Source organism: Eubalaena glacialis, chromosome 3, assembly GCF_028564815.1.
Source record: "Eubalaena glacialis isolate mEubGla1 chromosome 3, mEubGla1.1.hap2.+ XY, whole genome shotgun sequence".
NCBI lineage: Eukaryota > Metazoa > Chordata > Mammalia > Artiodactyla > Balaenidae > Eubalaena > Eubalaena glacialis.
The window spans coordinates 52140489-52156960 of NC_083718.1; the positions used below are offsets into that span (position 1 = coordinate 52140489).

At 46.4% G+C, this 16472-nt stretch overlaps 1 protein-coding gene across 3 annotated transcripts in view; it reads right to left on the bottom strand.

The window, feature by feature from the left end:
* The window catches only part of CACNA1E (calcium voltage-gated channel subunit alpha1 E), a 302414-nt gene that overhangs the window by 47061 nt on the left and 238881 nt on the right, over positions 1–16472 (bottom strand). For all 3 annotated transcript variants that reach the window (XM_061185651.1, XM_061185650.1, XM_061185648.1), the window contains 5 exons: positions 16217–16376; positions 14918–15047; positions 14173–14232; positions 13295–13401; positions 208–219 (listed from right to left, as the gene is read on the bottom strand). In XM_061185651.1, coding sequence (XP_061041634.1) covers positions 208–219; positions 13295–13401; positions 14173–14232; positions 14918–15047; positions 16217–16376 — 469 coding nt within the window. The remainder of the gene's footprint in view (positions 1–207; positions 220–13294; positions 13402–14172; positions 14233–14917; positions 15048–16216; positions 16377–16472) is intronic.

A 16472-nucleotide genomic window follows, 5' to 3' on the forward strand; every position in this document is an offset into this window, starting at 1 on the left:
ACCAATAAGAATGATCATTTCCCAAGAAGGCTTGGTGACTCCTAGTTTTTGTTCTCTTGGATATCAATGAAAACACACCACTCACATAAACTCACCACTCTTTTCTTAGTGAGCCAGTTCCTTCCCTCTCAACCATACTTTCTCCCTCCTCCAACCCACTTCCCATATTTTTTTAGTTCAAAGAAAACTGAAGAAAAAAATATTTACCCCAAAGCATTCCTATGGAGGATCCAAGCAGAAAGCAGTAAAAAAAAAAAAAAAAAAAAAAGGAGGCGAGGTAATGGAGAGAAGGGAGATAGTCAGTAAATTCAGGGAGAAAAGAGAACTTTAGGACAACGGGAAATTGGAGATGCCCAGACCCTAGAGATCCCGCTTACAGCCTTGGCACTTGCAGAGTCCGCACGCTTTGTGAAGGAAAGGGAGGGCCAGCACACCATCGCTCCACACCCACCTCTCCACCCTGCAAAGGCAAAGGACCTCTGCAAGCATTAGGGATGCTGCCTCTAACTATATGGCATTCCCCAGGTGTACTTTATCCCATGGAGTCTCGCTGAATTGGAGTTTTCTAAATGTAGTCTTTCACTTCCACTTCCTTAGTAGCCTTCAGACAAACTCCTTCTGTTTCCAGTGAATTTATAAGAAGCCAGGCTAGAGGAAAAATGCCTGCTCTGGGCCAGAAACTATGTCTTCGAAAAGGCATTTCAAGACATAGTGGCATACTTATGCTTATGAAGGAGTTCATTTGAAGAGGGAGACACAATGTCCAGGAGAGGGCTACTCTGACATCTCTCAAAAGCACAAATGGGCCATACCATAAAACCACCTTGAAATATGGGGGAAGGCATTGTCTATCAAGGTCCTGATGTCACATAAAGGGATGCTTTTTGATAAATTAAATGACCACCCATCCTTTGTGAGCTATTTACCGTGTAGCTTGCAGACAAATCATCCCAGTTCTATTGGTGAGGCTTAAAAATGACAAAAATAAAGATGGAGAGCATAAACATGAAACATTTGAGACAGAAATAATAAAAGCTAACTTTCTGAATATTTATTCTTGGCCAGACTCTGTTAAGCACTTTTAGTGCAACTCTTTATTCGGACGTCCTAGTAACTTTCGGACAAAGGTATTATTATCTCCATTTCACAGATGAGACGCCGAGAGGTTGAGTGCCCAGCAGTGGCAGGGTGAGCTGGGATTTGAACCCAAGTCTATATGATGCTCAGAGCTCTTGCTCTGCACCATTAAGCTTCTGCGTCAGCAAGTTTTTGGTTCTAGGCTCTGTCAAACAGCTCACCAAATTCTACAGCTGGAACAGATCCTTGAAATCCACTTAGCTGCAAACAAAACTGCAGTCCGAGGAAGGTGTGCCTTGCATAAGATCTCAGTAAGTGAGCCCCAGTGCCATGGGTGAACAGGCCGGCTGCTATGAAGAAGTGCCTAAAATTCAGCCTTTGCTTCTTGGTTGACAGTTGGCTGTGAAGGGTACTTCTTCTTCCTTTCTTTTAATTTTTTTTACTTACCACAAACCTATGTTACACCACCATATGCCACAAGCAAAGATTTCCAATGACCATTTTATTCAGTGAATGATCCCACATTCAAAATTACATTAATTTTCACTGTAAATGCCAAATGAAGGTGGTTTGAGAATTAAACCCAAGGCCTTATAAACCTTAAATCCCTCATGTGATAATCTCCAAATGCTCAGAAGGCAGAGGAAATATCTTCCCCTGAGTTATAACAGTGTCTTCTCATGCATGAGACTGGGCACGTGGTAGGTCAGCCAAATATACCTTTATCCATTCATATAACAGCACTGATGGAGTCCTTAATAAATGTCTGGCACTATTCTAAGTACTGACTACACGGTTGTGAACAAAACAAATGAGGTCCCTACCCTCTTGGAGCTTACCTAATCTAGGAGGGAAGACAGGCCTTAAATAAACAAGCAAACAAATGAAGGTATAATTGCAAGCTAAATGCTTGGGAAAGATGGAATCATTTGATTGAAAATTTTGCCAGAACAACTACATAGGTCACCATCATTTCCCCAGGCTACATTCATCTTTAGCAAAAGCTCAGGGAGAATCTTCCACATCCTTGAAATGAGAGAATAAAGTGGGATAAATGGATGGACAGGTGGTCCAGGCTTTCACCTTCCATTAACCCAGGTCCTTAACCCCAAGACCTTTATATCCAGTAGAGTCTAAATGGGTTCATACTCTCAGATGCCCATCATATTGAAGGAAAGTTCAATAATTTTTTCTCCTCCTACACACCCAGATAAAGCACAGAATTTGCTCTCTACAATTAATTTTGTCCCAGGATCCTAGTAAAATGTCATGCTATGGAACAAAGGGGATCTCTGACCTGTGTGTGTGTGTCCCTTGGTTTGGGAAGTGGAATTCTTCGATGGTACACTCTGATCTTAACAGCTGACTGTGGTTGCCAAAGTACTGGGCTATTAGTCCCATTCTGACTCCTACAGAGTTGAGCCAAGGACAGTAATCAGACACAGGCCAAAAGTAAAATAAAGATTAGTCATTGCTCTGCGCATCTTTCAAACAGGTCTGCAGAAGAGCCACTGAAAAACTAGGATTTTGAGTGGCTGCAAAAAAGCATGCTTGGGTTCTCAGTTTTGTTAACATACATTCAGTACGAACTTGAAAATTGTCATTTGAAGTGAAAGGAATACTGGCTAACAAAGCCACAGGGTCAGGAAAAGCACCAACAACATAGTCCCCATTAATTAAAATATATCATAAATTTACACATGGGCTAGGCTAAACTACCTCTCCCAAATCCCTGCATACAAGAGTCATTTAAGCCATTATCCAAGTCAACAAGATTGCAAGGGAGAGGTTTTATCAAACCAAGAGAACAGACTCTTCAAGTACGTCAATTGTGGCATATTGTTTAAGAAAAAATTCATGAGCTTTTCACAGATCATTTAAATATAATCATTTGATAACACTCTGCTACTCTTTGCTACTAAATGTATAAGCGAAATTTTTTTACAATGCCTGGCTAATTGGTGAAATTTTATCAGGTTTAAAATTGACTCTAGATCTTTTAGCCACAGCAATCAGAGAAGAAAAAGAAATAAAAGGAATCCAAATCGGAAAAGAAGAAGTAAAGCTGTCACTGTTTGCAGATGACATGATACTATACATAGAGAATCCTAAAGATGCTCCCAGAAAACTACTAGAGCTAATCAATGAATTTGGTAAAGTTGCAGGATACAAAATTGATGCACAGAAATCTCTTGCATTCCTATACACTAATGATGAAAAATCTGAAAGAGAAACTAAGGAAACACTCCCATTTACCATTGCAACAAAAAGAATAAAATACCTACGAATAAACCTTCCTAAGGAGACAAAAAGACCTGTATGCAGAGAACTATAAGACACTGATGAAAGAAATTAAAGAAGATACAAGCAGATGGAGAGATATACCATGTTCTTGGATTGGAAGAATCAACATTGTGAAAGTGACTATACTACCCAAAGCAATCTACAGATTCAATGCAATCCCTATCAAAATACCAATGGCATTTTTCACAGAACTAGAACAAAAAATTTCACAATTTGTATGGAAACACAAAAGACTCCAAATAGCCAAAGCAATCGTGAGAAAGAAAAACGGAGCTGGAGGAATCAGGCTCTCAGACTTCAGACTATACTACAAAGCTACAGTAATAAAGACAGTAAGGTACTGGCACAAAAACAGAAATATAGATCAATGGAACAGGATAGAAAGCCCAGAGATAAACCCATGCACATATGGTCACCTTATTTTTGACAAAGGAGGCAAGACTATACAATGGAGAAAAGACAGCCTCTTCAATAAGTGGTGATGGGTAAACTGGACAGCTACATGTAAAAGAATGAAATTAGAACACTCCCTAACACCATACACAAAAATAAACTCAAAATGGATTAAGGATCTAAATGTAAGGCCAAACACTATCAAACTCTTAGAGGAAAACATAGGCAGAACACTCTATGACATAAATCACAGCAAGATCCTTTTTGACCCACCTCCTAGAGGAATGGAAATAAAAACAAAAATAAATAAATGGGACCTAATGAAACTTAAAAGCTTTTGCACAGCAAAGGAAACTATAAACAAGACGTAAAGACAACCCTCAGAATAGGAGAAAATATTTGCAAATGAAGCAACTGACAAAGAAGTAATCTCCAAAATTTACAAGCAGCTCATGCAGCTCAATATGAAAAAAACAAATAACCCAATCCAAAAATGGTCAGAAGAGCTAAATAGAGATTTCTCCAAAGAAGATATACAGATTGCCAACAAACACATGAAAGGATGCTCAACGTCACTAATCATTAGAGAAATGTGAATCAAAACTACAATGAGGTATCACCTCACACCAGTCAGAATGGCCATCATCAAAAAATCTAGATACAATAAATGCTGGAAAGGGTGTGGAGAAAAGGGAACCCTCTTGCACTGTTGGTGGGAATGTAAATTGATACAGTCACTATGGAGAACGGTATGGAGGTTCCTTAAAAAACTAAAAATATAATTATGATATGACCCAGCAATCCCACTGCTGGGCATATACCCTGAGAAAACCATAATTTAAAAAGAGTCATGTACCACAATGTTCATTGCAGCTCTATATACAATAGCCAGGACATGGAAGCAACCTAAGTGTCCATCGACAGATGAATGGATAAAGATGATGTGGCACATATATACAATATATAAAGAGAAACGAAACGAAAGAGAGAAACGAAAGAGAAACGAAATTCAGTTATTTGTAGTGAGGTGGATGGACCTAGAGACTGTCATACAGAGTGAAGTAAGTCAGAAAGAGAAAAATAAATACCATATGCTAACACATATATATGGAATCTAAAAAAAAAAAAAAAAGGTTCTCAAGAACCTAGGGGCAGGACAGGAATAAAGATGCAGACATAGAGAATGGACTTGAGGACATGGGGAGAGGGAAGGGTAAGCTGGGACAAAGTGAGAGAGTGCCATGGACTTATATATACTACCAAATGTAAAATAGATAGCTAGTGGGAAGCAGCCGCATAGCACAGGGAGATCAGCTCAGTGCTTTGTGACCACCTAGAGGGGTGGGATAGGGAGGGTGGGAGGGAGACACAGGAGGGAAGAGATATGGGGATATATGTATACGTACAGCTGATTCACTTTGTCATAAAGCAGAAACTAACACACCATTGTAAAGAAATTATACTTCAATAAAGATGTTAAAAAAATTAATTAATTAAAAAAAATTGACTCTAATGTTAAAATTTGAGGATAATTTCACATGTGAGTATGTACTGGCCCTACTTTAATTGGGGCTCAATTGGGCTACCCATTTCCCCATTTATTTCCTACTTATTTGTTAAGTTCCTGGCTGCTCTCCAAAAAAAAAAATTGCCACATTTCTCTTATGTCTCATCAGTAAAAGATGAGAATCTTCCAGCTCAATTGTCAAGCTGCCCTCCAGATCTTTCATGTGTAATCACTCATCATTCTCTGTAATCTTGCTTTTCATCTTCTATGTCCCCCCTTTCTCAAAGGACGTGCTCTCAAATTGATTTCTGCTAGGAACTGACTCTCCTTCCATGGTGGGAGGCGCGTGCTGGGGGGCAGAGCCAGAACATCAGTTTCTGAACAGTCCTTCCCTCTTTTAAGTGGAATGGTCTTCTTCCCTTCCCCACGAGCCCAGGAGGGAACAGCACAGGGATTTTAAGGAATCTCTTGCATTAGAGGAATGGACAGGCTTGCTGGAATGTAAAGGGGGTGGCGGGGTTATGCTGTGAGGAGCCTTGAACCTTGCTAAAGTGTCTGGACTATTATTTAGTAGTCAATAATAACTATCACTCATTACGTACTTACTAAGTGTTTGGCACTACACTGGACACAATATATTTTACCTTAGTTAATTCTCATAAGACCAAAATAGAGTTATTTTTGATTTTTACTTACAGATGAGCAAGTAGAAATTCAGAGAGTTAAGGTAGCTAATAATTAACAGTGCTAAGTTTACCTGACTGTGAAACCTAGGCTCTTATTTACAACGTTACAATGCCTTTCCACGTGGGAACAAATGGAGGGTTTTAACCAAAGAAGGAAACGGCAAAAGAAACCAGCAGTTCCTGAGCTCAAATACTGAGCCATCTATCCTAGTCTTCTTCATCAGTCTAGGGCCTGTGAGGGTGCATGGGAAGAAAAAGATACAGATGGAACAGCAAGACTGACAAGGTCAGGGATGCCTTCTCCATTTGGTCCATAGGTCTTGTCTGTTTCCAGGCAGAGACAGAGGAACTGTGGGATAAGGAGAAATCCATACCAGGCCACTATTTTGAGTTTTCAGAGGTTAATGACTTGGAACTAAGTAGAATATCAGAAGTAGAAGGGGGCTTAATGTAATGGAGAAAGCCCTGAACTTGAAATCAAAATGATCAGTTGTTTAAGAACTGGCTTTGCTACTTACTAGTCAAATGAGTCAAGCTAGTCAAACCTCAGGCGATCCATTTTTCAACTGTGAAATAAGACTGTAGAGTGACAAATGAAATAAAGAGTGTGAAAGCACTTTACAAATTCTGAAGCCCCATGGAAGTGAGGAGGAAGTTTCCCCCTTTGCACTGGCCCTGCTTGTCTCTGGAAACGGAACTCTCTAGGCAAGGCTAGTTCATCTGCACGAAGAATCTAAATCCAGCACTTTGACCTTGTCACTGCTTGGCTGCTGCCATTTGGGGATTATTTTTCTTCCTGACCCATACCTCAGCATCTCTCGGGATCACCCACGAGCCATAAATCCTTTGGGACTCTGCCATCTTTCTTTGTTCTGTGACCAGAGCACTAGTTCTATGCTAAGCGGTTAGTGCGTAATCCTTTTCTTCTTGCATATGGACTTCAACGAACTCCCTGTAACACACTCACCATTGCCTTTGCAAAGTTTCTCCTTTGCAAAACTCGAGCACTATACTCTTACTGGAAGATATTTTTGTCCAAGCACTGGGAAGCAGCAAGAGATAGCAAAGCATCTATCGCTTAGCAGTTTTGTTGTTCATTCTGGTGAACAGTGACCTGATTTGTTTTGCTTCTTAGTCCTCCGAATCTAAACATACCCCAAGACCCCTCATCTGCTGATCTTTCTAAGAAGACCTTCATGCCAGCTGAAGTCCAGCCCATACACTCCCCCGGCTGGAGACTAACTCATAATGCTAGCCTGTGCCTCTGTGAGTGTGGATTAAGCAGACGGCTGGCAGGTCACATGATCTAAGCAGATACTTCCCAAGTCTCATCATGAAATCTTCTGACCCAAATTACTCTAAAACCTACTTTTAAATCTGGAGGGCACTGTGATGAGTTTCTACTAATACTGCAGAACTGGGCTCTTCCCACAGCTCTGAAGCCTCACCTTTCTGTGCCGGGTGCTTTTGCATCTGAGTCTGGTTAGCCAAATTGTCGGTTATCGTGTGGACTGGACTATTTCATTTTGTTTGGTTCTGTGGCCACAGGCTGAGATCCTATTTACAACCAACCATCTCCCCAATTTGTGCTTATTAATAAAGAGAAATATTAAGATGCTCACACTCATTGTCTCCACATGATAAAGGTCCCCAAGCGCACATTCTACAGAGGGCTCCCCAGCAGCACCAAGGGCATTTGTAACAGAATGCATTTTCCAGTGTTCATCAAAAAACATGCATGCTGGGGCTTAAAGACAAGAACAGGTAGACTGGGAACTTCTGTCTTTCTTTCAGACACTTCCTTCGTGTGGCTGTCACTATGATCCTCCTTTTTCCCTCCCAAACCCTGTTTGCAAGGCAGCTAGGGTGTAAAATACAGCAGTGGGTACCCCAAGAGTCCATGGACATTAATCATCTTCAGTGTCCCTGCTGGGGTCCAAAGTCAGATAAAGTCACTCTTGAGGTGACTCTTAATGCTGGAGTCTCAAGCAATGACATCCTTCTATCTGCTCACAGCTGGAAATTTCCAATTCCAGCTCAGCTGGCATCCTAAATCCACAGTTAATGGGCTACCTGACGGCTAAATTTAATTTTAATCCTTCATTCTCTTCCACAGAGCAGTGGAACTGGATGAACTGTTTGGCTCAGTGGTAAATGGGTCTTCTTTGCATGAAGCAGGACTTTGTCCACCCCTTTTCCCCCTACAAGATTAATGAGTAGTCATAGCTTCCTGCGGGAGACACCCCTCTCACTTTTAAAAGAATGGGCGCTGTCAAGAAAGAAGCCCCAAAGGCAAAACTTGAGGTCTGAGGGGACTGCCTCAGACACGGGCAGACAGCAAAGGACAGGAGAAAGGGTCAGGCAGGTGTAAGGTGAAATGTCAGGTCTATTATTACCACGCTCCGCTGAGTGTGAGCACATACCAGCATTTCAGTTCTAAGTAGTCACTCCTTTCTCATGTATGCACACTCCCACCTTCACAAACACAAAGCCTCAAATGCAAAACCAGAGCCAGAGTACCATTTCCAAGTCTAAAATTGTCTGTGCTTGTGTATTTCGTTGAATGAATTCAGAACCAGCTCTGCTGCTGTGGCTGGTTCTGAATGCGTTCCAAAGACCTTATCCACCTTAGAGACTAGGGCAGACTGTCAAGTGTCAGGAAAGTGACATACTTCAATGAAAAGAATGTACTAAAAGCTAACGTGGGAATTCCGGTTCCTTCTGGCATCAAGAGGCGATTGACTCATGCTTTTCTTTTCTGGCTAAGGACTGAATAATGAAAGGCCAAGTGCGGCTGTGATCCAGATCCCCTGCGTGCCAGGGAGTCCTGACCTTACCGTGTGCCCCGCTATGATGGAAGATGGTAACGGGAAGCTTTGGCGTCAGCTGCCTGAGAGCCTGCATGACTCTGACTGATGTACACACCCATGCTGGGGAGGAGGTGGGAGCTGAATTGCTAGTTATTTTTCTTTTAAACTGTTTGTGTTGCGAAGCCATCATAAGCTGCGAATTTACTATTTAGAATCCAACCCAGGACAGCTCACCTGGTGACTTGACTTGAGCTGGTCAAGTAACGTGTTATAGAGCAATGGGAATGAAGAGGAGGGAGGGGCCTGGGCTGGAGTGCAGGATCACACGCTTCCCATCCTCCCCTGCAGTCCCTACTGAGGTGCTGGCCCGGCCCCGCCCACCTGCCTGTCAGAAGCCCTTCACTAAACATGGAAGACAGGAAGCCTGAGGGCCAGACAGCATCGCCATCACTGGGCAGGATCCCATAAGGTTCATGTACTCAACCTGCACAGTGGACACATGACCCCCCTACAAGGCAGCCGACTCTGGGGGGTGCCCCAAAGTGAGGGGGTGTGTGTCCAATGTGCAGATTCCCAGAAATGCCAAGGCTGGAACCATCTCTGCTTTCCCACCCAGCAGACCGGGAAGCAGAAGTGATGGCAACAGGGTGTGAGAAAAGTGGGAAAAGCAGTTTCTGGTCTTTCAGTGGACAATAAATTATCAAACAGAAGAATCCCTCTTTTTCAAATAGAAAAAGATAAAAGAGAAAGGTTTCACAGGCCCAGTCACTCACCAGACTTTTCTTGAAACCACAGAGAGGAAAAGGCACAGTCAGGATATTTATAGTTGGCAAACACTCCGTGTCCCCACGTGGCCCAGAAAGCGGGGTGTTGTGAGGGCAGTGGGATGAGGGAGAGCTGTAGCCAACCTCTGCCAAAACTCTGCCCCCCTCTATACAGGTATCGGGCTTATGGAGGGAGACCTGAGTGTCCTTATAAATGCTTTATAATGTAAAAGTGGACTCGGAAGAACAGGAAGGGTGCAATACAGGTATCTTTCCATTTATTTTCTTATCCCTTGCTATGCCCACACTCAGAAAATAAACCCCCTTCCTCCCCTCCTCAAAAGTCAATAAAGTGCCCACATGGAATCTGTCGAGTTTACATGATAAAGAATCCCTTCACTTCACATATGCAGCTATAAAGAAGAGAGATCCCCTTTCAGCCAATACATAAACAATATACATGCTCCTAGAAAATATACATGATGGCAGGTGCAGGCTGCTGCAGTAGAAGGGCTCAGCTTTCTCTGAGAATTCAGCTAGAGGCCATTTTCTCCCCTTGGTTGGGGTGTTGCTCCTGGGACTTGGGCTGGGTTCTGAGAAGGCTCTGGCTGCCAGTGGTGGAAGAGATACCAAGTCACTTCTGATTTCTGAGGAGCCACGGAAAGGTATTACCATGACAATCACCATCAGTTCTGCTCAAATTGAGCAATAACCTTTGCAGAAGCCTCAGTAAAACAAGGCTCAATTTCAAGGAGAGAGAGAGAAAGATAGGGCAGGAGTAAGGTTATGTGAATGGTGGACATTCTTAGGGGCAAAAATATGGGCTATGACAATGAAAGTTGTATCCACAGGGAGGGAGGTCCTTGACAAGCCTACAGAAAAACTCACACGTGGTTCTCTTGGCCTGAGCCCCTGACCACAGCCCCGCAGTGGGACATAGGCCTCATTCCGATGTCAACTCGTTTCAGGCCAGGCCCTTGCTTTGCTGGCAGGGGAAACCCTGGCTAACCCTACCAAAGTGATGGGACAGCTGAATTCTCTGTGCCCTTAATGAGGAAAGGGAGAGAACAGCGTTAGAAAGCATGAGCATATGAGCAAGAGAAGGCATCACCTGGACCTCAGCAAACGTGACAAAGGCCAGAGGAGGGGGGTGTGGGCCTGTCCCATAAGCAGGAGAAAGGGGGAGGAAGTGTGCATGGCAAGCTTAGAAGGATGCTAACAAAAGAGAGAGTGTGGTTGGAGAAGGATGAGCAAGTACCATTTACATTTTGGAGAGAAATGAATAAAAAGTTCAAGAAGTGAAATCACTAAAAACAAGCAATGGATCAGAACGCTCAATCCATCACAATACGTGTGGACCCCAGAACCAGGGGATTCCTGGGGTACCCTGCACTGTACCTGGTCTGAGGACCAACAGAGAGGCTTCGGCTCCGGGGCTGTTACGGCTTCCCCCGCCACAAACACCAAAGCTACCACTGCCATGTTTCAGAGGGCACAAAGAAAGAACAAGACAGATGACAACCCTCCAGCCCGTCGTCACTGCTCTGGATCCGAGGAGACACAGCTGGACTGTGGACATGCGGCAGGCATGCAGAGGCTTCCTTTAACACACACCTCCTTCCCACTGGCACCAACACAGGCCAGGTGTGTGTGCACAACAACCAGGTCTTGGAAACCAGCCTGTGTTCAACTTTTTGTGTACGTTATGTCTCAACACACAGTTTGCTCCATATTCGGACTTCATGACGTGATGGAGAATGGAAGCATAAGGAAGGGAATTCACGTTTACTGATCGCTCACACTGGGTAAGGCTCCGGGCTAAGCTCTTGACACACGTGATTTTGTCTCCATGTCAGAAATGAGGAACGGAGGTTAAGAGGGTTAATACTTTGCTATGTTGCTCTAGGCCATGAAACTGGGAAGTGGAGGAGCTGGGCCTTCCTGACTCCACAGCTCACCCCCTTCCTCCCACTCTGCCCTGTGACCCCAGTGAACTCCGTTCTTCCTCAAGATGAGGTGGCTCCTTTCCTATATGCTCCTCTCTCCTTGTCCTTTATATCTTCAAAGAGAGACAACGTATTTTGCTGAGATCAAAGTAAGGGAGAAGAACAATATGGTGAACTATGTATACAAACGAGTTGGTAAAATGAGAAGGGAACTTGACTTTAAAAACTCAGGGATAAGATTTATCTCTAACATAAAAAGGTGGACCTCCTTAGGACAAAGGCAGGCTTTGGTGCTTCTTCCCATGAAGGAGGAGGAAGAGGAGCTGGGAGTCCCCTTATTAGAGGCAGAGTTGCCTTTATTTTTATCTTGCTATGAGAGTCCATACAGCGACCCGATGCTTGGAAAAATGTCATGCTTTTGTGAAATCTCCTTGGGAACAGTTCAGAAACGTCTGATAGGAGGTTGCCTTGTGAGGGGCACAGGTGACTCCACGTGACTCTAATGGGGTAAATACACTGGTGCACATAAGGACAAAGGACACTGGAATTGTCCTGACTGCCAGCTCAGGGTCACAAGTCACATTCAGCCTGGTTCTCCTTTGGAGGGTCCCTCATGGCTGGGGCAGCAATGGACACAGTCTACTTCCAGGTTCTGGGAGGTCTCAAATTCTTAGCACAGCTGGGGACCTTTCATCTCTCCTCCCACTCTTGGCCACCTGAGGAACATTCCTTCTTAACTCTTACCCCATTTCTTTCTCTGCCAGATGGATAGGGATGGAAACTGACAGTGTCTGGGGAGAAGGTGGGACAGATGATCCCTACTTGACCACTTGGATCTGGGAAGGTCAAGCCTATGGAGGTGTTTTGCTCCTTCCCTTTTGTAGCTGTCATCAATGACAGAAGCACCCAAATGCTTTCCTTGTGCCCCATCACACAGTGTAGCTCGTCTTGCCTAGAAGACTTGGCTTTCTCTTGTACTCAGAAGGCTGGAGGGCATTCTACTGTGCCATCCGGCAAAGGGTGAAGCTGCTCCAACAGTGGAGCAAGGTACAGACAGAGCCCAGAAGGCTGTCATTCATCTCCTGGGGCCCTCTACCCACTAGCTTAGGGAAAACGCTCTGGCAATATGTCAACCTCCTAGCTACACCCTGGAGGGCTAGGAAAGCCCTTCCCTGGATCAGTGTTCAGAAAAAAAAAAAAAATCCCCTAATGTAATGAACATGGTTAGTCGCCTGAATGGTTTAAGACTGTTTTCCTAAGTGTGTTACCAAGGAAGGTTGGGAAAGTCTTTCCTTCTGGAGTTCATCATATTAACATGCTTCTTATGTCCTTGGAATAGCTCTGGGGTACTTCTGCTCATGAGCAGAGAATCTCCCCACACCCAGGATTCTGTGATTCCCCAACTCTGCTCTACCCGCTGCATTTTTCTTTCAAGCTGATCCTTTGTTTGACAGAATCAAGAAATGAAAGGGTACCTCGGCTGTCCCTGGGTCCCGCACTGAGCCCGTGGGGGCACACAGGTGAGTGCCTGCCCAGGCTCGCTCATCTCGAAGGGAGGAATGCCAAGGCCTTTGACTTCTCCCTAGAGACTTGCTCTGCTCCTGCTTCACCTGTCCCACGACTCAGGGCGTGTGAGCTGAGGCTGTAAGGCTCTCAGGAGCTCTGTCGAGGGGCAACTGGGAAGCAGACTCCCAGGGCAGCGTTCATTGGCACCACTGAGTGAATTGGCCCTGGAGAAGCCCTCAAATCAGCCGTCTCAGGAAGGAGGGAGGGAAGGGAACTGAACGAGAAAAAAAGAGTTACTTACGCCAGAGCAAAGGCCACCAATGCACCAACCACTACCACAAAGTCGAGGATGTTCCACAGGTCTCGGAAGTAGGACCCGTCCTGCAGGATCAAGCCCTGGTCTATCATCTGCAGGAGGAGGATGTGAACAGCCACCAATGAGCCCCAGGAGGTGCCGGTCATACATGCCCTGAGCTCTGGGCTCCCCATGGCAATGCCCCCGCTGCCACTGCCTCTAAGAAGCAACCCCACACGGGGACCCAAGGAGCACGAGGACAGGTCCCACAGGCTCTCTCCACCTAACTGTGAGGCCCAAGGCCCTTCTCATAGCCACCAGGGTTCACTTAGACTCCTTGGCTCCGCGAAAGCCACCACATCCCTCCTTACATTAGTGGCTCAGAGCCCCAGGCATCGCCACATATGCGCAGACGAGAAAAATCTCAGATGGGTGAGACTGGGAATAAGATGGTAATGTGGGGTGTTATGGTGGCAGGGAAGAGAGTGGAGGGCAGTGAGTACGGTTGGGACTAATGAGGCCAGGAAGACATCCCTACCTAACCCTCTGCCTTGGCAGGTACCCAGGCTCAAACCAGGAAGCGTGTTGGGGAGGTGAGAACAGTCCCCACGCCTGGAGCACCTCTACAGCCTGCCTGAGAGGGGGCTTGCCTTCTCCCCGGGCCATGCCCACAGGTCTGCACCAGTCTAAACAGATCCCCGCAGTCACGTCCTGCCACAACAGACCTCACTGGATCTGAGGCTGGAGGAGGGGTCAGCAGAGGCGCCGCTGAGATTCTGTCATTGATCAGGAGGTGACAGCCCTGGGGAAGGGCACCAGACTAGAGAGGCAGACAGGTGGCCCATCCAAGCCCCGGAGCCCAGGTTTGCTCTTGAGGCTCTTACCTTTATAACCATCTCAAAGGTGAAGACGCCAGTGAAAACATAGTCAAAATACCTCAGCACCTGTAAGACACAGAAGGTAGAGACCACCAGGCTACACACACCCCTCAAACACGGGCTCTCCTGCACGCCCACCCCAAGCCCCGCTCATTTCTACCCTGGAACAGAAGCTCGGAGTTGTAACTGCTAATCAGACGTGGATACTGCTGGGGCCCCATGACCCGCTGGCCAGTCCTTGGCCCTTCCCTCCTCTGTGGTCAGAACTTAATGTCTTGGGTCCGAATTGCCCCACAGATCTCTCCCTCCCTGGGATCCTTGCCCGTTCCAATCCTCCCCACCCCCTTGACCCCTCCTGACATCCACCCTGGCCCTCCAGGAGGTGCCTCAGCTCCCTGGGAGGAGCTGCAGCGCCCCGACTTCACCCACATCACCCATGCCCCTAGGTCAGACCCCACATCCAACCCATGGGTGACTGCAGACCCCCTTTCAAAGCGCTGGCTGGCTCTGGGTGTAAGGCCCACTGCTGAGCATAAAGGTAAGCAGTGTGGTTAGGGTTAGGGCTGGGGGTGAGGGCTGGCCTTGAAGTGGTTCACACTTTGCCCTGAGGAATAGGACCAGGCAATCTCTCAAGCCTTTCTCATTCTCCAGGAACCTTCCTTAGCTCATCTCTAATGTTGGGATGGGAGGGGCTGGGATGAGATGGTACCAGGGCACGACGGGGGCTGGCAATCGGCCCCTGTGCACCCACTTTGTTGCGCTCCGAGTTGGTCAGGACGGGGTCCTCGGCCGCCAGGGCGATGCTGCTGGCTGCGATCACCAGGAGGATGCACATCTCAAAGTAGCGCAGGTTCACGATGTAGTGGCAGGCCCTGCGGATCCTGTGGGGCGGCGGATGAGCCCGCTGAGCCGGCCCCCCTTCCCTCCCATTCCCATCTTTCCTCCCCACGCCCATGCACATCAGCCTCTTCCAGACAGCCAGGCCCTGGCCAGAGGAAGCCAGGGGGAGAGCAATTTAATTTCTCAGGCACCACCCTTGACTTAAAGTCCAGGTGGGGGAAGGTAATCAGATTGGTTAGAGGCTGCAGTACACAAGCCAAGATACATTATCTGCAAGCACATCTGAGCTGTGGGGAGCAGCAGCCAGCACCAGATGACACACGCTCGGGTGGCTACAAGGTACCTTCCACTGTGTCTCAACGTCTCCTCCCCAGCTGTACAGAAACTGGGGCACAGCAAGGAAATCCTAAGAACCAATAAATGTAAAAACAGACCTTGATCCTAAGATTCCTGATGAAAGCAGCAACGGGCTTCCCTGAGCCTCAGGTATTCTGATTAAAGTGACCATTCTACAGACAGCATCCTGGCCTCGGTTGGCCTGACATCTCTTAGCCCCGGTTCCTTCCTTCCCAGGGCCGTGCCTGAATACTGCCCACATGGTCACTGAAAGCCTTCTCACCTTCCTAGACTCAGAAGCTGGTCTACGTGTACATCTTGCTCATTTCCAGGGTGGAAGGCAGCTTCTCTTTCAAAATTCCATCTTTCCTAAATCTAACCTTCCAGATTCTTCCTCGCCAACCCCATCTCATGCCCTGCCTCTGCTCTGCGGGACACACCCACTTCAAAATTCACACGTAGGGCAGCCGACGGATGATCTAGTTATCCCAGGCTCCCTATTCTCAGCTCTGTCCACCTCTGGAATATTTGGTGACACATCCCAAGTAGATTTCCTTCCTTCTCACCACCCCCCCACCCCAACCTGCTAACCAAAGAGTAGGTGAAGGGTCCTTTCCTCATGACATTTCTCATTCTGTACCGTCTTAAATTACTCTTTAGACTATGGGCACCGAGTTCCGAGGCTGTTCATGAATTCCATGACTCACCTCAACTAGTGAGCACCCTGGAGTCTTCAGATGTCTGGCCACATTCCACCAGGAAGGCTCAGGAGGAAGACTGGACCCCCATCCCTCCTTCTCATCACCCCGCCCTGGCTCAAACCTTGGCTGTTTACTCCAGCACCAAAGGGAGGTGGCAACGGAGGGTGTCTTACGGGTTGGTGGTGCTGAAGATGAACATTGAGCTGTGGGGCACCATGGCTTTGCCCGTCTCACGCTTCTCCTTCTTCTGGTGCTGCTTCCCCACCTCCTCCTCATCCTCTTTGACCTCTGCCTCTTTCAAGGGACTGGCTTCTCCATCAGTCTTGCTGCTGACTGCAAGAGGAACGTGTTGAAATCTTCAGAAACCTTGCTACGTGCAGAATGGTGCCCTTCATTTTCCACTGGGGATGGGATGGAGGGGATGGGAGA